Genomic DNA, 23183 nt, shown 5'->3' with positions numbered 1-23183 from the left:
ATTTTCTGAAATGTTAATTTCCCCTTCCTGTGCTTCCTCCCTTACTGCGGTTGCACGTTTGGCTGGTGCAGCTGCGTCTTCATCAGCCGTTGTTTTGAAGAAGAAAAGGTTTCAAGGAAACTGATATAAGGTTTTATGCACAAAAGGGACTGTTTGTCCTTCAAGCTTGATAAACCTACAGCCAATATGTAGGCTATGCCTACTCAGCTGTGGCGAATAGTTCCCTTCTCACTCCAGATGTCTCTGGGAAAATGTGAGTAGGGGTCTCTGAGCACAGCACGACTGAACTACTCAGATTTGACTGTTAAATAAGCACCAAACCAACGTTGGCAGCGCCATGTCATGTAGTTTCTATAAACATATGTAGGACCTGCATTTAGACAACATACCCTGTAGGATTGATGTCCGGATTTATTCTAGACACCCTCACCGTGTATGTTAGCCTGTATACCAGCTAGCTCACAGTGCCACTAGAAACCCCTCTTATCAAGTAGAGAATAGTTCTTGGCAACTATCGAATATGACAAACCTGATCCCTCAGGATCGTGGAAACAGTGCGATACATTATGCTCAGTCACTTGTGAGATAAACAGAATAATCCCTCTAGGATAAAGTCAACCCCATTACCTGAAATGAGAGACTGTGGGACGGCGTCTTGGTCTCAAGATAGACACCCCGCAAGGGATGTCAGACCACTGCGAGCTGGCGTATCTGCGTGCAGGAACATCAGCGTCTCGCGTCAGTGTGTCAGCATAGAAGTCCTTTTTCTCCCCTCCTGCCTCAGCAAAGATATGTTCTTTATATACACAATGTGGTACCCCCTTGCTGTGTCATGTCGGTCTATGATGACGGAAGGAATGACCCTTATACATAGTTATTATGCAGGAGATGGTAGTCCTGCTGTGATTCCAAGTATCCTCATGCATAATGAATGAGGCTAGTTTTCAGAGAAAACCCCATGTCATTTAGGCATTACCGTAACTAGGTAAAACGTCAGTGCCAAGAACCGTTATGTAGTGTAATGGCAGGGAAAATATAGGTGAAAGGTCGGGTTGCTACCTGAGCCTATATTGGGCACCTGTATGAAACATAACACAATCACCCCAACACTTTTCCATAACACACTACAAGCGACTCACCTTCTACACCCCCAACCGTCAGCTCCGCTCCACTGACCTCGCCCTCACCACCGTTCCGCGCATCCACTAAACAAAACCACCAACGGCAGATCCTTCTCCCACCTCCCCGCCAAGACATGGATCACCCTCCCCATCCACCTACGACAGACCCAGGCCAGGACCTTCAGGAGACTCCTCAAGACCTGGCTCTTCGACCAGTCGCAGCAGCGCCCCCCCCCCCTCCCCCAGCGCCTTGAGACCCTCACGGGTGAGTAGCGCGCTTTACAAATGTTTGATTGATTGATTGATTGAATTCAACCAGAAACCACATAATACAAATCAACAGCACAATTACATAATACACCGCATACATAAAAATCCACACCACACAATTCCGCATCACACCACAAAAAATTAAACAGCACACCACATATTTAAACTCCACTACATAACACTTAACACTCCACCACAATACCATACCACATAATTACTTTCCACAACACGCAATCCCACTATACATAATTTATATACACTAAATGCCACATAATTTCTATCCACATAATTCCACTGCACAACATACCACATAAATCCACTACAAACCACATACATCCACTTCAAAGCACATAAGTAAAAAAATCCACATTTACAACGCCAATCCCTCCAACTCTTGCAAATGCAAGACCTTTTGCACTGCAAATGCTTGTTTAATTTCTATTCCAGATAAAAAAAATTGATTTTGGGTTTTCAGCTGGAGAGTTTGAGAAAACGTTGTTTATCAGTGGATTGCTTTAACCCCTTCTGTGCCCATGACGTGCTGGACTCGTCATGGAGCACAGTCGCGCTGTGCCCATGACGAGTCCAGCACGTCATGAGGCATTCCCTGGGGAATCCCTCTGGTGAGGGCACCAGAGGGATTCCCTTTTGCTGAAAATAGCCTCGGGAGCTGGGGAAGAGCTTCCCCAGCTCCCGAGCCCCCCCCCTGCTTTCAGTGTAATGACGATCGGCGTGCACGTCGCGCCGACGTCATTACACTGAAAGTGAAACTGAAAAGGGGAGGGTGATCTCCTAGCAGGGATCCTCCCACTAGACACCAGGGAGGGGGGAGCGGCCCCTTGGGCAAGGGCCTTTGCTCCCCCCAAATAATTGTGGCATAATTTAGTCTTTTTGGTCCCCCTCGTTCCCCCGGGTCTCCCGATAAAAACGGTGCCTCACTCGTGTGGGCGGCCCAAGTACCCGCGACAGGCAAGGGTCCAAAACGTAGTGCGCCTCAACAGGCAAGGGTCCTAAACGTAGTGCGCCTCACTACGTTTTGGGCCCTTGCCTGTCGCAGGTACTTGGGCCTCCCACACGAGTGAGGCACCGTTTTTATCGGGAGACCCGGGGGAACGCTGGGTGGTAGGAAATTTGTGTCAGCCCGGTGATGCCACAACTTTCCCACACAAAAATGTGTGAAAAAGGTGATTTTTTCAGCTACATTTGAGGTTTGCAGGGCATTCTGGGTAAGGAAACGTTGGGGGATCCACGCAAGCCATACCTCCCTGGAATCCCCTGGGTGTCTAGTATTCAGAAATGTGTGGGTTTGGTAGGTTCCCCTAGGTGGCCACCGAGCACCGGGCCAAAAACCCAGGTGACCCCCCCTTGCAAAACCAGGTCGTTTTGAGGTAGGCAATTATCATGTCGCCTCAATACGTTTTGGGCCCTTGCCTGTCGCGGGTACTTGGGCCTCCCACACGAGTGAGGCACCCTTTTTATCGGGAGACCCGGGGGAACGCTGGGTGGTAGGAAATTTGTGTCAGCCCGGTGATGCCACAACTTTCCCACACAAAAATGTGTGAAAAATGTGTTTTTTTCAGCTAAATTTGAGGTTTGCAGGGCATTCTGGGCAAGGAAACGTTGGGGGATCCACGCAAGCCATACCTCCCTGGAATCCCCCGGGTGTCTAATGTTCAGAAATGTGTGGGTTTGGTGGGTTTCCCTCGGTGCCAGCAGGGCTAGGGTTCAAAAACTACAGCTAGGCACTTTGCCAAAAAAGGTTCATTTTTCACTGCGAAATTGAGGTGTGTCCACGATGCGTTTTGCGCTGTTTCCTGTCGCGGGCACTAGGCCGACCCACACAAGTGAGGTACCATTTTTATCGGAAGACTTTGGGGAACACGGGGTGGGTGGAAATTTGTGGATCCACGCAGATTCCAGAACTTTCCACCACAGAAATGTGGGGGAAATGTGTTTTTTTGGTAATTTTTTAGGTTTGCAAGGGATTCTGGGTAGCAGAACCTGGTGGGAGGCAGTCAAGTCACCCCATCCTGGATTCCCCTGGGTGTCTAGTTTTCACAAATGTATAGGTTTGTTAGGTGCCCTAGGTGCCGGCAGAGCTATGTTTAAAAAACTACAGCTAGGCACTTTGCCAAAAAAGGGTCATTTTTCACAGCGAAATTCAGGTGTGTCCACGTTGTGTTTTGCGCCGTTCCTGTCGCGGGCACTAGGCCGACCTACACAAGTGTGGTACCATTTTTCTTGGAAGACTTTGGGGAACGCGGGGTGGGTGGAAATTTGTGGATGCACGCAGATTCCAGAACTTTCCACCAGAGAAATGTGGAGAAAATTTGTTTTTTTTGGCAATTTTTTAGGTTTAACCTGGTGGGAGGCAGTCAAGTCAGCCCATCCTGGATTCCCCTGGGTGTCTAGTTTTCAAAAATGTATAGGTTTGCTAGGTTTCCCTAGGTTCCGGCAGAGCTATGGTTCAAAAACTACAGCTAGGCACTTTGCCTAAAAAGGGTCCTTTTTCGCTACAAAATTGAGGTGTGTCCACGTTATGTTTTGCGCCATTTCCTGTCGCGGGCACTAGGCTGACCCACACAAGTGAGGTACCATTTTTCTCGGAATACTTTGGGGAACGCGGGGAGGTTGGAAATTTGTGGATCCACGCAGATTCCAGAACTTTCCACCGGAGAAATGTGGGGAAAATGCGTTTATTTGGCAATTTTTTAGGTTTGCAAGGGATTCTGGGTAACAGACCCTGGTGGGAGGTAGTCAAGTCATCCCATTCTGGATTCCCCTGGGTGTCTAGTTTTAAAAAATGTATAGGTTTGCTAGGTTTCCCTAGGTGCCGGCAGAGCTATGGTTCAAAAACTACAGCTAGGCACTTTGCCAAAAAAGGGTCATTTTTCGCTACGAAATTGAGGTGTGTCCACCTTACGTTTTGCGCCGTTTCCTGTCGCGGGCACTAGGCTGACCCACACAAGTGAGGTACCATTTTTCTCGGAAGACTTTGGGGAACACGGGGTGGGTGGAAATTTGTGAATCCATGCAGATTTCAGAACTTTCCACCAGAGAAATCTGGGGAAAAAGTGTTTTTTTGGGCAATGTTTTAGGTTTACAAGGGATTCTGGGTAACAGAACCTGGTGGGAGGCAGTCAAGTCACCCCATCCTGGATTCCCCTGGGTGTCTAGTTTTAAAAAATGTATAGGTTTGCTAGGTTTCCCTAGGTGCCGGCAGAGCTAGGGTTAAAAAACTACAGCTAGGCACTTTGCTAAAAAAGGGTAATTTTGCATTGTGAAAATGAAGTGTGTTCACGTTGGGTTTTGAGCCATTTCCTGTCGTGGGCACTATGCCTACCCCTACAAGTGAGGTACCATTTTTATCAGGAGACTTAGCGCAATTCAGATTTGTAAAGGAACTGTTATTACCTATTGACTTTTGATGCTTTTCTGCCTTCCAAATGAAAGACATTGTGTAAAAAAGAAGTCATTCTAAAAAATGACTGATAATTCTCATGCTAGTATGAGTATCTCAATTTCGGAAATGTGCAAATATATACTGTTTCTAAACTCTATATTTTGTTCCCATTTCAGAAATACATAGGTGTCTTTCATACCGATTTTTCCATGTACACATTTTTACAGAATAATTACTATATACCCGGTACATAATAAAAAACCATTGCAAGTTGCTGCTCAGTTTTTGGCTCTGGGTTCGTCGGGTTCTTGGTGAACCTACAAGTCCTATATATCCCCACAACCAGTAATGTCCAGCGGATGTAACGGTATATTGCTTTCAAAGAGCTGTCAAAATTAGAAGAAGTTACAGGTGAAAACGTTGACACAAAAGGTGCTATTTTTCAACAAATTTTCAATTTATCCTATATTTAACTGTTAGTTTCTATAAAGAAACCTTGATGGATCTACATAAATGACCCCTTGCTGAATTCAGAATTTTGTCTACTTCTCGGAAATGTATAGCTTTCCAGGATCCATTGTTGCTTTTGTACCCATTTGTACCATTAACTGGAAGGAGGGTGAAAGCACAAAAAATAGCAAAAATAGGCTATGTCCCAGAAAAATGCCAAAACTGTGTAAAAATTTTGGGTTTCTGACAAAAGTCTGGTATCCCCTAAAAGCTGGGAAAATTGTGATTTCAGTCCCACAAACCCTTTTTTGATAACATTTGCAGGGAAAAACCCAGATGCTTTCATTTGCAGCCTGTTTTTCCCATTTTCCCCCCAAAAAACTAAATTATGCTGTATTTTGGCTCATTTCTGTGACCCCTCCAGGGGAATCCACAAACCCTGAGTACCTTCAGAATCCCCATGATGTTGGAAGAAAAGGACGCAAATTTGGCGTGGATACCTTATGTGGTCAAAAAGTTACAGGGGCCTCAGCGCGCACTACCCCAAATAGCCAAAAAAGGGCGTGGCACAGGAGGGGGAAAAGGCCTGACAGCGAAGGGGTTAAGTGAAAGAAACCCATACCAGGGAGTTACAAATACTTAAAAAATTGTTAATTTTAATATCCATTTGTAACAGGGTATTGTAATGAAAACAGAAGTAACGAAAAGCTTTATGGTGCGCTTTAAACCCAACCGTTAATAATCGATGAGCAAAAGGTTTGAGATTTTGAAATAAGACACCCATACATTTTGGACCTTTATAAGTAGTAATGAAGAAAGCTGTGAACGTTGCAAGTTTTATCTCTCCTCTTATTACCCCCATACAAGTGCTGTATTCTTCTAACAAAGTAATAGAAAGTAACTTGAATGCTCACATAAATCTGCTAGTAACTCTCACAACAAATTGGTGGAATAATTATAGTGGAACCAAAGCTGCGACTAAAGGGTCTGCAATTTTCTTTTTTTTAAAGTACATAAGGAATTGTACACCCACCTTCTGTCGCCCTTCTATTGAAAAAATAGTTTGGAAGACAAGCAATATCTGGCCCCTTGTAGGTTCAATATTATATCCCACGTATAATGGCTCTTTTACACTCGGGGTGACAAATGCAAAAGGGACTATTGACGGACAGAATACAGAACAATGTCATACATTCACCCCAGTACAGAGATCTGGGCCTAAATCCATTGTTTTTTTGCTCACCATGCCATTCCAGTTTGGACCCAGCCATATGCAAATCAGTCTTGACCCTGTGCCCAATGGGAACAGTCCAGCCCGAACTGCCAAGCAAGGGCCTCCCTGGACTGGAAACAAGCATCCTAGGACCGGTTTCGGGGTTTCACCCCTCTTCAGCCAGGATTGTTTGATTCGATTGATTTGATTTGATTTTGGGTTTTGTAGAGCGCACAGCTACCCTTAGGCATCCCGGCGCTAGTGAACACAGTCCTGTAGGGTGGGAAGTCATGTGGGGGAGTGCTCAGGGGAAGAGTAGGGTCTTCAGTCTTTTCCTAAATCTGAGGTGGTTTTGTTCCTGCCTCAGGGAGAGTGGGAGGGCATTCCATAGTCTGGGGGCATTGTACGAAAACAGGCGACCACCTGTTCTGGCCTTCCTAATTCTGGGGACTTTTGCCAGGGAGAGGGAGTTGGATCTAAGTTGTCTGCTTGATTGTTGATGGGACACAAGAGGCCTGAGGATGGGAGGGCCTTCATTGTGCAGTATTCTATGGGCAATGCACAGGGTCTTGAAGTTGACCCGTTCCTTGACTGGCAGCCAGTGCAGACTTCTGAGGGCTGGCTTGGCCGAGTTCCTTGCTGCGGTTCCTGTGAGTATTCTTGCCGCCGCATTTTGTGCGCATTGAAGTCTGTGGGCTACAGAGACTGGGGCCCCCAGATATAGGACATTCCCATAGTCCAATCTGGAGTTCACCAGCCCCTGCATCAAGAGCTTCCTGGATTGAGAGGGGAGTAGATGGAGGATCTTTCGTGCCATCTTCATAAGGCCGAAGCACGTTCCCGCAGTTTTCCTCGCTTGTGTTTTAAAACTGAGATCCTGGTCCAGCCATATCCCTAGGCTTTTTACTTCGGATTTTGGGGATGGTGGAGATCCCATGCATGGTGGCCAGGGAAGAGGTGTGGGGATTTTATTTGGGTTTCCTAGGAGGAGTATTTCTGATTTTTCCCCGTTCAGTTTCAACCGGGACTCGCACATCCATTGGTGCACTTTTTCCAGACAGCTAAATAAATTGGTGAGGGCGTTGTCTGATTGGTTGAGGGAAACGATGAGCTGAGTGTCATCGGCGTACATTATTGATTTAATCCCAAAAGGTTTGACAACATCCTCAAGGGGAGCCATGTACACGTTAAAAAGTGTGGGGCTCAGGGAGGACCCCTGGGGCACCCCACACTTGAGTGCCTGAGCCTTGGAGATGGAGTGCCCATCTGTCACTTGAAAAGACCTGTCTTCAAGGAAGGATGAGATCCAGGCTAAAGCGGAGTCCGCCACTCCTATCAGTTCAAGACGGTGAACAAGGGTTGCGTGGTCCACCGTGTCGAAGGCGGCACTCAGGTCGAGGAGGATCACTGCCACTGATCCTCCTATGTCTAGTATGCCCCTAGCTTCTTCGACTACGGCTAACAATGCGGTATCCGTCCCTTGTCCTGGTCTGAAACCTGTCTGGGTTTGGCGGAGGAGATGGTTGGTCTCTAGGAACTCAGAAAGGTGTTGATTCGCTACTCTCTCGACGATTTTGCTCATCGCCGGTAGCAGTGAGATCGGTCTAAAGTTTGATGGGTCTGTGGGGTCAAGATGCCGTTTTTTTATGAGAGCCTTCACAGTGGCTTTTTTCCAGTTTGCTGGGACTGTGCCATGTTCGAAAGAGGCGTTGATCAGGTTGGTGAGAGGAGGGGCTATAGTGGAAGCAACTTGCTTCAATTTACTGATCGGAGCTGGATCTGACGGGGCGCCGCTTTTGACTTTGTGCAGGACGTTGAGAAACGTTTCGGTGGTGATTTGGGGAAAGGAGAGCAACCTCGGGGTGTCTTGGGAGGCCGGGTGGTAAGGGCCTCTTAGTGCAGTTGGCGCCGCCGGGAGGGAGTTGAGGATTTTTTCGATTTTTTTCGAAAAAAATTCGGCCATCTGGTTGCATTTTGTGCCATCCAGGTCTGGCGGTGGAGGGGCTTCCTGTATTTTGGAGAGGAGTTTGACTATCCGATAGGTCTCTTTTGCGGAGTTGGTCGCGGCTGCTATTTGATCCTCAAAATAGGCAGCCTGTGCCGCTTTTAATGCATTTTTGTAGAGCCTAATGTGGGCTTTGTATCCACTTCTGCCTTCTGTGTTCCAGTGCTTTCTCCATTGGCGTTCAAGCCTTTTGCCTTTCCGTCTTAATTCACGTAGTTCCTCAGTGAACCACGGTAGTTTGGAGGATTTCCTGTTGGGAGGGAGGGCTTTGAGTGGCAGAACTGTATTGAGAGAGTCGCTAATCCAATTATGTAATTGAATTTCGGCTTTGGAGGGGTCGGGGTCGATTGTGGGTAGAGTGGAGGACAGAGAGCGTTCCCATAGGCTAGTGTCTAGTTTTTTCCATGGGCGTGACGGGGCCCGGGGGCGAGGAGTATCCGAGATCTGCCCTGGAAGTTGGAATTTGAGAGGAACCAAGAAGTGGTCAGACCAGGGGAGAGGGAGAGGAGTTTGAACAGAGAGTTTGGAGAGGTTAGAGAAGATGGGATCCAATAGGTGTCCTCTCATGTGGGTGGGATCATTACTGAGTAGTTGTAGATTCAGGGAATTTAGATCAGTTTTTAAGTCTGTGGCAAGTTTATTGCCTTGATCATCGAAGTGGAGATTTAAGTCCCCGAGGATTGTAAAGTTTGGCGTCCCGCACGCCAGGTAGGAGATGGCATCAATGAGTGAGTTTATGAAACTCCCTACCTGTCCTGGCGGACGGTAGATTAACACCCCAGTTAGTGTAGTAGAAGGTGGCAGGTGTAAAGAAAAGAGGACATTTTCACTGTCGAGAATGGGGCTGTCTTTGAATTGACATGCGAGGTTGTCACGATAGATAATCGCGATGCCCCCTCCCGTTCCTGTCGGTCTATTGAGGGTTTTAATGAGGTACCCAGGAGGTAGTGCTTGGATGATTCCAGTGGCATGGAGTGCACGGGACCCAGGTCTGAGCATACCCGTCCCACTCGAAGTGACAAATGCAAAAAGAACTACTGATGGTCTAAACTGGGGTGGCATGGTGAGCAAAAGAATGATGGATTTAACCCAGATATCTTGACTGGGGGTGTATGTTTTGATTTGTTCTGCATTCCGTCCATCAATTGTGTGTCTTTTTCTTTTACAGTGTTTGCCAATTATAAGCTTTTATCCCTTCTTGATTTAGAGAACATTTGCAAAATTACTGTTGAAAGTATTGCAATCATGTTTAAAAGCCACACGTTTTTTACCACTTTGTGAAACTGGTTCCGTAATGGAAATTGGCCACAGATAATATTGTTGCAACATCAATACTTGTACATAAAGTGTTGTGCAGAAGAACATTGTATATGTACAGTACATAACCTATGTTTGTGGTATTTCTGTAGCATACCGATAAGTTCAAGTGAAGAGATGCACTCCTTGTTATCCCAAACGTACTCTTTTCTTTGCCATAGTGATTTTAACGGCGTGCAATAACCTGCTTCGCCCTTCGTCTCAATGCGCTGTGGCAATATAACGTTTCCAGAGGGAACCCCTTAGTGATTCCACCAGGCTGCTCTGCCACACTTGTAAGTTTGAATCAAATGAATCAATTTTTCTGCTTTACTCGTGTTTTTTCTTCATTATTTACTCCTTCATTGTAGTCCTTTACTCTTAATTTATGTTCAATTCATTTTACTCAATCTTGTTATAGGCGTGTATGTTACACAAAGCTCAGGAGTCCATATTGGGTTCCACATACCATGACATTTATAAAAACGACCCAATGCATTTCGGGAAGTAAATTCCCTTCTTCAGGGGCATCTACAAATACAGAAATTACATTTTTTTAGCTGACATGTTCAACTGCTAACAGCACTTCATTACATTTAAGAAACCGAATTCATCTGTTACACAATGTAAACAATTTCAAGAACCATTTATGGAGTAATTTTAACCCGTATTTGGAAATTATTTAATTCCCTCCTCGGTCTCGCAAATTATATTCCGCACCTTATATCCCAATACTTTTTCTCCACTGTGTGCTACATAATGCTACGATATTATCCTTGGCGTACAAACATATAATCTTGTGCGCTTACCATGGCTAGCGAGTCCCCATATTAGTTAAAATAAAACAAGACATTCCTTCCTTCCTTCCCAGCGTGTAAAAACGCTTCTGGTGCAAGTGATTTTACAAACTGCAAAACACCTTCCCGTTTTATTCCCGTCCATACTCAGCGTCAGCAGTTAATTCCTTACACATAGGTGCCTCCAAAAACTGTGCGGGAACATTGACAAAGGACTGCCCTAATTCTAAATCATCAGACACTACAACTCCCAGAATGCCATATAAATCCCCCTCCGTGTCCTTTTTAAATGCGGTACTCGCGTTGATATTTTTTTGTTCCTTTACAAATAAGTCTTTTCATGGCCTTTATATTAAAAACAGTTCTTTTTAAAAAAAAAAAGCTTTTTAGGTCTCGGCTGCGAAGGCTGCGCTTTCGCAGTCTAGCTCCGAGATTTAATGACTTGGAGAAGAGGGGCTTGAACCCGCCCCTCTTCTCCCCTGTTCTCCATTGGCTGGCCTCTTGAATGCTGGCCAGCCATTGGAGAAGAGGTCAGTCATTCCGATTAGGCCCCGTCCTTTTCGGATCGGGGGGCGTGTTTTTTGCAAGAAGTCTCATTCTCTCCTCCAGCCAATGGCTGGAGGAAAGAAAAGACAAACACGAATGTCGCTGCCTTTCTCCGAGGCATTTCTGCAGTGGTGTGCCTTTTGCTCTGCCTTGTTATTATTCTGGCAATAGCGACAGAGCCATACACGTAGAAGCCTTCCTCCTTCTTCGCAAGCTTCGCTCGTCTCTGGCCTCTGCGCTCGTTTCAAGATGCGCTCGATTGCCGCCTTGTAGTTGCGGAGTCCTTGTAGCAGGGAGTGCCGGGCCGGCATCTGGTGTGTTTGATGTATGCTCCGAGCCCCCACGAAGATGCTTGGTGCCAGCGCATCTCGAGGCAGGGGGCCGGGGCGCTTTTACTTGAGTCGAGCGCTATGAGGTCACCGTGCTGCGCTCAAATACCCGGTCAGCGAAGCATTCTTGAAAGCATTAGCGAACTGCACGTGTGCCAAAGAGCTCGGCAGCAGTGTGTGGCAGACTTAAGGCTTATCAAGACGTGAGTGATGAATGTAGCATAGCAGAGTTCAGCGCTGAATCCCGCAGTGACCCCCTACAACCACCCGATAGTAGCTTTTATCCTGTGCTGCTGGAAGAAGTGGGACCTGTTTAAAACGGACGCGCATGCGCTTCCCTTCCAGGCTCTTGCTACTTCCTGGGTTCTAATCCGGGGACCGCGTGTGTTTGGAGATGGTGTTGAGAGCAGGACATTGCTCACACCAGCTGCACCTCGCAGCCGCACCACCGCCAGGCCCCGTCGTATCTAAAGTCAGTTGTATATGCGGAATGTTTAGAAGAAATTCTCCAGGATAGCAAATTCGCATCTGAAAGACTCTTGCCCGGTGGTTTTTGGCCGTGACTGACATACGTTTACTACTTTTCCTTCTGAATCCGGGTTTCACACCGGCAGTACTAAGCATTTAAAACACTGTTCACGTTTTTACCCAATGTGTTTTTTCATGACGGTCCGTTTGGAGTCTACATGGATAGCAATGAAAGGCACGCTTTTTTTTTTTACGTTCTTTTATCTTAATTTGACCCCTACCCTATAAGTGGAGCCACTTGCGGAAACATTTTCCCTAACACTAGAACTGCCGGATAGTTTACTCATTGTACTATCGAGGAAGGCCACCACCGTTTGCAAAACGTAAATCGCAATTCTGCCAGAAGGCTGACCTCTGGAAACTGCAGAGACACCAGTTAGAAAATGTTAGTATTGGGGTCGCAAGTTGTCAGGTTTGTACCCTGTTCAAGTAGGGACCCTTCATTCTAGTCAGGGTAAGGAGGCTCGTACTTCTAAAATAACCCCTGCTCAACCCCTCGAGCTTGGCACGAGCAGACAGGCTTATCTCAGAGGCAATGTGTAAAGCATTTTTACATAACCACACAGTAAAACAGTAAACACTACAGATGGACACCACACCAGTTTAGAACAAGCATTTACAATGCAACGGTCTCGGCATTGTTCAAGTTAGAGCTATTGGCATTCCTCATGACAATGCAGTTTCTTTTACCCCTTCGCTGCGGCGGGAATTCCGCCGCAGCGCGGGGGGGGGGTGCGGGGGGCAGCGTGGTGGCGCTGTGCTCATGACGGAGCCACTCCGTCATGAGCCACGGTTGAGCTGTGCTCATGACGGAGCGGTTCCGTCATGACTCCGCCCAGTTGCGTTGTCCCCCCGCACAGGCGGGGAAACAGCGCCGCGTGGGCGGAGCGGCCGCCAACGGTCGTGGCATGACGGAACCGCTCCGTCATGAGCACATGGCAACCGTGGCTCATGACGGAGCGGTTCCGTCATGAGCGGGGAAGGGGTTAAATGTTTTAAAAACAAAAACATAAACAAAAATAATGTCATGAGCAATGCCAATAGCTCTAACGCTACCAATGCCGAGACCATTGCATTGTAAATGCTTGTTGATTGTTTTTGTAGAATGAAGTGCTTCTCTCAATCTGATAATCCAACATGGGAGAGAACCCGGGTCCTGTGCTGTTCGCCGTTTGTACCGTTTACTTTTAATCATTTTCTCGATATTCCTCACAGTCATCGTATTTTCTTGTATTCACTGTTGTAATCATGGGTGCAATCTCAGTGTGAGACGAAAATAATCATACTGATAAGTTCAAGGGAAGAGATGCACTCCTTGTCATCCCGAATGTACTCTTTTCTTTGCCATAGTGATTTTAACGGCTTGCAATAACCTGCTTCGCGCTTCATCTCAATGCGCTGTGAGTGTAGTAGCAGTATGCGGATAACACATCTCTTCTAGTTTTAATCATGACCGGTTTGCAACATCTTAGTAATCAATCAATAAACAAAATATGATGGTGACTAACCCCTCAAAGAAATGAAACATTGTTTTTTGGAAAGAGGAAAGTAAAGTTGAACAGGTAAGTCCCAGGAATCAAAGTGGAAAGAACTGTGAGGATGCGCTGACCTTGTACTCGAATCCAGCAGGCGCAATAAACTCTTATGCCTTGAACTGCCCTCTCCAGTGCCCACATACAAAGGAATATGAAGGCCAGTGATGGAAACAGAAAAAGGGGAGCAGGATAAGAGAGAAAAGAGTGACACAGGACTCCACTACTCTGACTCAGCACATCTGCTCGAATGTCAGTGATGACTGTAGGAAATAGTGGATGTCTAACGAGAAAAAGATATCTTTAGTAACTTGCCCTGTAAGTTCTACATTTAACTGAAACAGTGAATTGATAATAGTTTGGCTTTAACTCTCTGTAACCTCTTCTCTGTACTTGGGAATGGAACTTGATATTCTGGAATTGCAAGTAGTGAGCACCTTAAATATATGTTCACTAAACACGTCTTCCCGTGAATAGGAGAACTACCTTTAGAGTCTGTACTTGAATGAAGTAGCACTGCAAGGTAATCAGTATACTTTAAATACTCTTATATCAATTCTCTAGCAGTTCTTGTAAACAAACTAGAACTCTAATACCTAATGCATTACTACTTATACATAGCATCAGTATGTAGTTCAGAGTAGCATAAGAGTTTGCATTAATGTTCAAAATAGTTCATTATTTGTTTTTCCGTGGCAACACATCGCTCAGAAATACCGCTTTGTATTGCCAATGTCTTTCAATAATGTCCTTGGATGTAGATAGCTTTTAGCAAAGAAAATCCTAGAACATCATAGCAGGAACCCAGCTACAGCAGTATTGTATCACGATTGCCCATCAAAAACTCCTTAGGTCACAAGTGAAGTTATGCAAAAATGTCCAAGATGGTCATCGTGTCCTCAAACTATGTGAGTGCTCATGGAATGCTGGGAAATGCAGTTTATTGCATAGTGCCTTCTCTATACAATATGAAGCCTTGGACCAGACAACACTGTCACTCTACTGGGACAACAAGCCCTTCCTTTCCTTTCCAGGGAAAGACTTAACACAAGCAGGTTAGGAGGACACCGGTTTCCAAATAATAAGCAATCTCATTATTCATGTCAAGAATCAAGCAATATAATGAACTGAGAATACCTAATAACTTAATTGTTCTCATGGAAGCTGCATATGAAAAGCATACATTCATATTTTAATACAGCACATCAACACCTTAGAGCAGATTGGCAACTCAATCTCTCTATACCAGAAGATGGGTATAGCCCTACCAGACTTCCACTGGTATTACAGGGCAACAATTGAAATCCGATTAGCTGAAGTCGTTAACTCTTAACTGGTTGGTCAGATTCACACCTTCATCTGTCTACCTTTACCGATCTTGTTCGTATCAATCACCACTTCAGATTTAATCACCCAAAAGACTTAAAATAAGTTAGACTGTAGTACACTTGCTCTAACTATGACTTGGGAAGACGTTTCACATACCTTAGGAGTCCAGTGATTACATTTGACTCCCCCATTTGGTACAACTCTAATCTCCTCCTCTATCATTAGCTCACCGTTTGCAACAGCAAGGTTTAAATATATTGCCCAAATCATGTGCTTGAATCATCTGATAACATTAAAAGGAGTTACACCACCTATATGGTCTCCCCTGCAACCTAATCTTGAAATTCATCCAGTTGAAACATTCTGAAATCACATTTCTCCATTGCCTTAGCCTGAACCTCACTCAGTAGTTAAGGTATTGATATGTGTCCAAATTATAGCATTTAGATATTTGTAATACATGGGATTCTGCAATCCCTGCATAAATGCCTGTTTCCAATTTCTTTATAATCGACAGGTTGTGACGCACTGAGTCTCCTATTATAAAGAAAAGACTTTAGAATGCGACTGTAATAACTTATTGCAGTTGAGTTCTGATGCCACAGTGCCTGCTGCCAGAGCCACTGGCCAAGGTGGAAGTCAGGTCACAGAGCAGCTGCCTTTAGCTGAAATGTTGCTTTTTTACTGCTCTAATGTTCCAGCTATAAATGACTAGCAGAAAGAACATGATAATTTCTTTATTTCTTAGATAATTGTAGAAAAGTAGGAATCTTTCTACATGTTTCTACATATTCTGAACATCTGCAGCTTTTTTTAACTGGCTTGTATTGAACTGTTTCTAATATCGTTTTGCAGATGTGTTTAATTTTGCATTAAAGGTTCTATTTTTATTCTTCATGTTTCCAAAAATGCACTCTATTTCATATGAATGTTCTACGCATCAAGGTTTTAAGTGCTTTGTGGAAAAGGTGATGTGTGACCATGAATTATATGGGATAAATTGCCCCCTGCCGTACAGGATGAGGATATTGCAAGTCACCTCGGAGTTCCATAACCTTATAAAGGAACTCAGCCTTTGGCCTCATACATTTATATGGTTCTGGAACTCCTCAGTGACTTGCAATATCCTTGTACTGTATGGCAGGGGGTACGTTATCCCTTCTATATTATGTACATCAATTATACAGCATTTATATATTTATATTATATGCATCTCTTCGAGATAACACATGTTCGCCTATGAGTAAATTAGCTCCTAACTTATCTGCAGATCTCAATGCACTTGTATCTGGCGCAGCCAGAGCCTAGCCTTTGTGAACTGTGTGTGTTATGTGTGGGTTATGTTAAGCAGTTTAATCTCTTAATGCAGCTATACTTTACACTAAATAAAATTTATAATAGTCTGAGGTGGTTCTGAGATGGTTTGAGGTTCTTTTCTTCTTGTCTTAGGTGTGACATTCTTGATGCCAATTTCTCATATGTGTAGCTGATTGTCCTTCTAGCCAAACCTTCTGGGAGGATTTCTTTCATGAGATTTATTCACTCAGCCAATCAGCTGCATATATTGTCTTTAGTCTTTATCTCAATACCAAAACTCCACTACAGCATTGGGTCATTCTGGTCAATTCCATAGTTGTGATCCATCATCTTCTTGCCAGGGGATGGTTAGGCAAAGGCTCCACTCACCATTGTAGGTATTCTCAGGAATTTTCCTTGGACAAACTATTACTAGGGCTAAAACACCTTTTTATTGTTTTGCAATCCAGTGTTCCCCCGCTTGACTCTGTTGTGTTGGCATTGCCTTAACTGATATGTCTTTTCTTTGTCTCCCTTCCTTGTTGGTATTAAGATATATATCCTGTACTGAATCTCTGGTACATATGAGCCTTTATAATATTCTATTGCTCCATTCCTGTACTTTGTGTTCCGCGGCTGGCATTTAATATTATTTAAATTACCCTACTCCCATTCCCCCCCCAAAAAAGAAAGAAAAAAGACCAAGAAAAATTCAATGATAAACTTGCTTTCATTTGTAATAGCTAAGTTCTATTGGAAGCTCTCTAGTCCGACTGTGGAACCACTTTTGAAAGTTTTTGCCACTAAAACGATCTCAACTCTAAAGTATGGGTCAAGTGTGTTCATAGGAAAACTGCATTGCTTTCTGGATACAAAATCTTGTAGTGGTTTACTTCTGATATTTGTTCTGCGCAGCTGCATAAGAGGTTAGAAATTGGCATGAGATGATTTTCAATGGAAGTGGTTTTGCCTTTTTTGTGTATAGTTTTAGACTCCGCACCTCACCTGTAAGAAGGACTAATGCAATTTGTCCTATCACAGCTGTACAAATTGTCTTTTACATCCTCAGTGTTTTCTTGAATGTTGCTTTAAACCTCTTTCAGATAGTGCAGCCTGATCAGATTCTGAAATCCATCATGTCCCGTTTAAAAAGGTTGGTTGTAGTCGTGGTCTCCAACTGTCGTAGACCTGAGACTCTTAGAGTAGCATAGATTTTAAATATTCCCAGGCAGCACATGAAAAGTTATCTTCACAGATCTATCAGTCTCTCCCCCTGTTGATAATTGGAGAAACAAATAACATTTTCATCTTTTACTACATCCAATAAAGGAATTTAAAATAGAAGGTATCTTCAATTATATGAAGTACTCTATGAGGCTGATGATTTATTACACCTTTGTTCTTGTCCAGTTATGGCAGGTGCTCATTGCTGATGTCTTTATCATTCTTGTAACATATATCCAGTTCTTACTCATTATTAAGTGATTCTTTATGAACAAAACGAATCAGTTGTACAATAAACTCATGAAATATTGGGATTGTCTATTAAATATTCTAAATAAATCATCAGATTGTATTCTGACAATTAGTCCATAAGTGACTAATTCATCCAAGTTTTGTTAGTGAATACTGGGCCAGAACAATGTGAACACATTATTGTTTGTTGTCATGGTTGTATTCCCACAAACTTTCATTTTGCATTATATTATAACCATATAGGTAGGCCTTGGTCGTGGTGATCACTCTCCCACTGACTCCTGCATCACCCTTGTCTGGTGAAGGTAACTTGGGCACCAAGAGACTGCAGCGAATGTATCCACCAAGGGACCCCATAGAATTCATCTACCATCTCCTTGGACCTAGCTTGTGCTAGACCTTCCAATCTTGAGTCTCACTGAGTTTTTTTCTCATCTCTTGTCCATCCCATCCCTTGCTTGGACGTTCCAGGAGGAAATCCTTATTCGCCTAGCCCAGTCTGCACATTAAATACTGCAACTCCACAGGAGTACCTGTAGGCATCTCCCCTGCACTTTCTTTCACTTTCAACCTCACACCTAAGTCTACATGTCTAGAGCACTCACACTGCTGTCATGCTCAGACACTCTTCTGCATACACACCTTGTCATTCACCTGCAAGAAGTGTAGCTAAGGCCAGACTCAGCCCAGGCATACGCAGGGACTCACTCTTCCTGACACGGAAAGAAAGTGTGCAGGGATCTCAAATCTGTCTGCAGTAACTTTTCCTCAAACGCTAGCACTCATCAAACCTGTGCCCAGTTTTGTCAAGTTGCTGATGTGTATAGCACAACAAAGTCCTTTAATTCTAAGACAAAAGCAATTCAAATGGTTGCCATTCTCCCTTCTCACAATTCTATCATTTTGCATTAAATCAGTTCATAAATGTTATTCATCTGTGCCAATTTCTGTCCATTAACAATATCTGATATCAATCCTGCAGATGACTGAAGAATGGGCAGCAAGGCAACATGGTAATTTACTAATATGCAACACAAAGTCAACACTGCAAAAATGTTTTTGAAGAGGTGAAGATGTCTCAGAGCGTGAACAAGGAAACAATGACTAGGAGAGCCAGGATTGATGAGCAACTGGGAATTCGCAACTACTGAAAACTACTGAATGCAAACCTTGTTTTTTCTAATTCCATACTTTACATTCAACATTAACAAAGCTCCTAAGTGAAAGTATCCAAAACAATTTACAGGTTTGAGCTCTTTGCACTAAATAGCCTCAGAAATGTAAAAGGAACACATGTAAAATGAGAGCTCAGTGCAAGTACTAGTTGTACGAATATTTTCACTCCAAAGAGAAATCTTGAGATGCATACAATAATGCAAAGTAATGAAAGCTGAGCACAGTGCACTTGAGAATAACTTCTGTTATAACTTCAAACAGATGGTACTAGAAGAATGCAGCACAGAAACTAATCATCATCATATCCTCGCACAGAAAGTGGGAGCTTTTGTTAGAAATATCATCACCCTCGATATGACAAAACAAGCTTTATTTGCAGGTTCCATCCTATTTAAGATGATAGAACTAAAGCAGTGCAAAAAATAAACTCGTAAAGATCTTTCACGGACCTCAGCAAAGCAAAGACAGCAGAGCACAACATTTAGCGTAAAAGATACCCACCGCAACCTCTGTCTCTGTGGTTGATCAACTTCTTTATAACTACTTAGAACCTTCACAATTAATGACTTTCCTGGTGTGATCTTTGTCTCATTGGGAAACGGAAAGGTAAAAGGGAGTGAATGCTATTATCCTTGAAATGCCTATTTCCTACCTTGACCCGAATGTAAAATCCTATCCGTCGTACTAACACCAAACACATGTCAAATTCCTTGTGAGTGCTTTATAGAATTCTAAATATGTATATGTGTGTAAAACTAAAGTTTCAACATGTTAAGATTTCTGTATGAGAGAACGTACACGGATATACGTTGTAGACATCCTCATAGGTGCAATGGGACAGCTCAGTAAGTTTATAGGATAACTTAGGATAGCTCTAGAGGTGACAACATATGCACTACATGGCATCTGTGCGAGAGAAAACCCAGTTTGGAGACATTAACTCCAGAAATACATTTTATACGTGTACTGAATGCGAGAGCAGCTTTAGTTGTCAATTCTATCTCAATCAAAATGAGACCACACACAGTGGGAAGAAAGCTTTTCAGTGCTTTAAATGCCAGAAAAACTTTATTCAGAAAAGCAGCCTCACTAACCAGGAAAAAACAGACACTGGGGAAAGGAATTACGAGTGCTTTGAATGCCAGAAAAGCTTTAATCAGAAAATCCATCTGACTGAATATGAGAGAGAACACAGTGAGGTAGAACCATACCTGTGCTCTGAATGCAAGAAAAGCTTCAGTCATAGATGCACTCTTATTCAACACAAGAGAAGTCACACTGAGCATAAAATGTATGAGTGCTCAGAATGCCCCAAAATCTTCCATCAGAGAAGCAGTCTTACTGAACATGAGAGAACACACACTGGGGAAAAACCTTACAAGTGCTTTGAGTGCCAGAAAGGCTTCCGTCGTAAAACTAGTCTCAAACGTCATGAAAGAACACACACCGGGGAAAAAGCTTATCAGTGCACTGAATGCCAAAAAAGCTTCAGTCAGAAGTCCAGTCTCACTCTCCATGAAAGAACACATACTGATGAAAAACCTTATCAGTGCTCTGAATGCCTAAAGAGATATCATCATAAATGTAACCTCACTCAACATGAGAGAGCACACACTGGGGAAAAACCTTATAAGTGCTCTGAGTGCCAGAAAGGCTTCATTCATAAAACTAGTCTCAATCACCATGAAAGAACACACACTGGGGAAAAACCTTATCAGTGCTCTGAATGCCAAAAAAGCTTCCATCACAAATGTATCCTCATTCAACATGAGAGAACACACACTGGGGAAAAACCTTATAAGTGCTCTGAGTGCCAGAAAGGCTTCAGTCATAAAGCCAGTCTCAATCACCATGAAAGAACACACACTGGGGAAAAGCCGTATCAGTGCCCTGAATGCCATAAACGCTTCAGTCAGAAAACCAGTCTCATTCACCATGAAAGAACACATACTGGGGAAAAGCCGCACCAGTGCTCTAAATGCCAGAAAAGCTTCAGTCAGAAAACCCATCTCACTTACCATGAAAGAACACATACTGAAGAAAAGGCTTATCAGTGCCCTGAATGCCAGAAAAGCTTCAGTCAGAAAATTAGTCTTACTTACCATGAAAGAACACATACTGGGGAAAAGCCTTATCAGTGCCCTGAATGCCAGAAAAGCTTCAGTCAGAAAACCAGTCTCACTCATCATGAAAGAACACATACCGGGGAAAAGCCTTATCAGTGCCCTGAATGCAGCAAAAGTTTCACTTGGAAAACCCATCTCACTCGACATGAGAGAACCCACACTGGGGAAAAACCTTATCAGTGCTCCGAATGCCAGAAAAGCTTCAGTCAGAAATATAATTTTATTCAACATGAGAGAACACACACTGAGCGAAAAATGTATGAGTGCTCAGAATGCCCCAAAAGATTCCATCAGAGTGATGGTCTCACTCAATGTGAGATAACATACATGGGGGAAAAACCATGTCAGTGCGCCGAACATCGGAAAATCTTTAATTATAAATTTGGTCTTACTCAAATTGAGATAACACACATTGAACAAAATACTTATGTGTGCTCTGAATACACGTAAAGGCTTTAGTCAGAGAGCCAGTCTAACTATTCATGAGAGAATCCACCCTGAGGAAAAACGTTTTCAGAGATCTGTATGCCAAAAAAGCTTTAGTGTGAAATCTAACCTCACACAACATCAGAAAACATACAGGAAAAAAGACATTTCAGTGTTTTGAATGCTAGAAAAGCTTCAGTTACAACCCCACTTCTCACTCAACATAAGAAAACCCACACTGGACAAAATCTTTATCGGTCTGCCGGCTGTCCTAATTATTACAGTTGTAAATACAAACTTACACAACATGAGAGAATCCAAACGGGTGAAATACCTTATCAGTGCTCTGAGTACCAGAAAATTTTATTTGGAAAACTCATCTTGCTTGCAGTGAGAGAACCCATTCTGGCCAAAAGTGTTATCAGTTGTCTGAATGCACGAAAGTCTACAATTCAGAACCCTATGTTACTAAAAATAAGACAACACATTGGAGAATGCCAAAATAACTTCTGACACTGAATCATGAGACACCCCATACTGACTATAAAAGACATAGGTGAATGTGCAGCGGGTACACACACATGGCTAAGAGAATACAAATCAGCAAAGACTACTACAGAAATGTAAAACCAAACTCTGAATAGATTTTTAGCTCTGATAAGGTCAATTCCCAGTTTGTAAATATAAGCTATAAATTAGCTTGTAGCTGTTCTGTCTGATAACTTCAGGCTCATAGACTAGTTACAACTCGAAATGAACCAACTGAGTGAAAACAAAGAAATTGCTTCATATCTATTCCTATTATTGAAAACTTCAGTCACAATCACCGTATGCTATCCTGTCACTCATTTAATCATTTTCTTCTGCAGAGAACCCTGTCACGAGTCCCTCTTGAAGTATGTTTTTCATGCTGTTTTACCCAAGCAGAGATCTAGACTGTGCTGGGTTGTAGGAGCACACGCAAAGTGGGTGACGTCTATCCCAGTGACCACACTATTACATGTCAATAAGGTGCAGCGGATTTGTAACGGTGGGGCAGGCGATGCCTAAATCGTCCCCATAAATTGTAGAAAACCGTGGACCACACCCATTTATCATGAAATTGCTAAGTTTTCAAGGTAAAGAACACATTTCACAAAATGTGCGAGAAAAACAGTTGTTTTGAACGGGAAGAGAATAATCTTTAATCATCTAAGCAAAGACACTGTAGACCAAGGAAAGTTGCAAGAGTAGATGCTTGAATATTTCAGGTCATGTCCAGGAGCTTACGTTTTCATTGACTTTCTTAATACAGAATATTTTGTTTGACACTATGCACCAATGAAGCTGTTGTTTTCTCCTTTATCAAAAAATAATTCTGTTATATTTTAGTGCTTCCTTTATTTACTTGTTTCACAGTATGTTTAGATTAAGGGAAGTGGGTAGATAACCAGAGATGACCGTCAGCTGTGAATAATGAAATGTAAGAGAAGAAGGTAGATATATGAGGTGTTTAAGATACGTTTGATAATGAGTTTTTTTTTAATTGTATGCTTTATTAAAAAGAAAATGTCTAAATGTGTTACATATTTTGTTTAATTGCTTTAAATGGGATTGCAAAAACAAAATGAAGTTAGGCAAACGAGAAACAAAATTTCAGCTGTATCTTAAAATAAAGGCGCTGGAAGTCATGATGGTTCCTGTTAAAGTTCTTACAGAGTGGTTAAAAAATATTTTTAAATAGCTAAATTTGCCTTGCTCATGAATGCAAAGTTGAGTGAAGTGTAAAGAGACTGTCTAGTTGGAAAAGATGGTGTGAATCAATCATCGAGGGGATGCATGGCACACAGCTATCAACCTGCTGATTCTGCAGCGTAATATTAGA

General features: G+C 43.2%; 1 protein-coding gene across 2 annotated transcripts in view; it reads left to right on the top strand.

Moving 5' to 3' along the window:
- Positions 1-22982, top strand: part of LOC146839102 (uncharacterized) — an 84970-nt gene extending 61988 nt beyond the window's left edge. For both annotated transcript variants that reach the window (XM_085603108.1, XM_085603107.1), the window contains exon 2: positions 18574-22982. In XM_085603108.1, the coding sequence (XP_085459234.1) occupies positions 19658-21343 (1686 nt within the window). In that variant the 5' untranslated portion in view covers positions 18574-19657 and the 3' untranslated portion in view covers positions 21344-22982. The remainder of the gene's footprint in view (positions 1-18573) is intronic.
- Positions 22983-23183: the final 201 nt, after the last annotated feature.

This window comes from Triturus cristatus, chromosome 4_2 (assembly GCF_964204655.1).
Source record: "Triturus cristatus chromosome 4_2, aTriCri1.1, whole genome shotgun sequence".
Classification (NCBI taxonomy): domain Eukaryota; kingdom Metazoa; phylum Chordata; class Amphibia; order Caudata; family Salamandridae; genus Triturus; species Triturus cristatus.
Note: the sequence above shows the minus strand (reverse complement) of the source record. Positions and strands in the feature narration are given on the sequence as shown.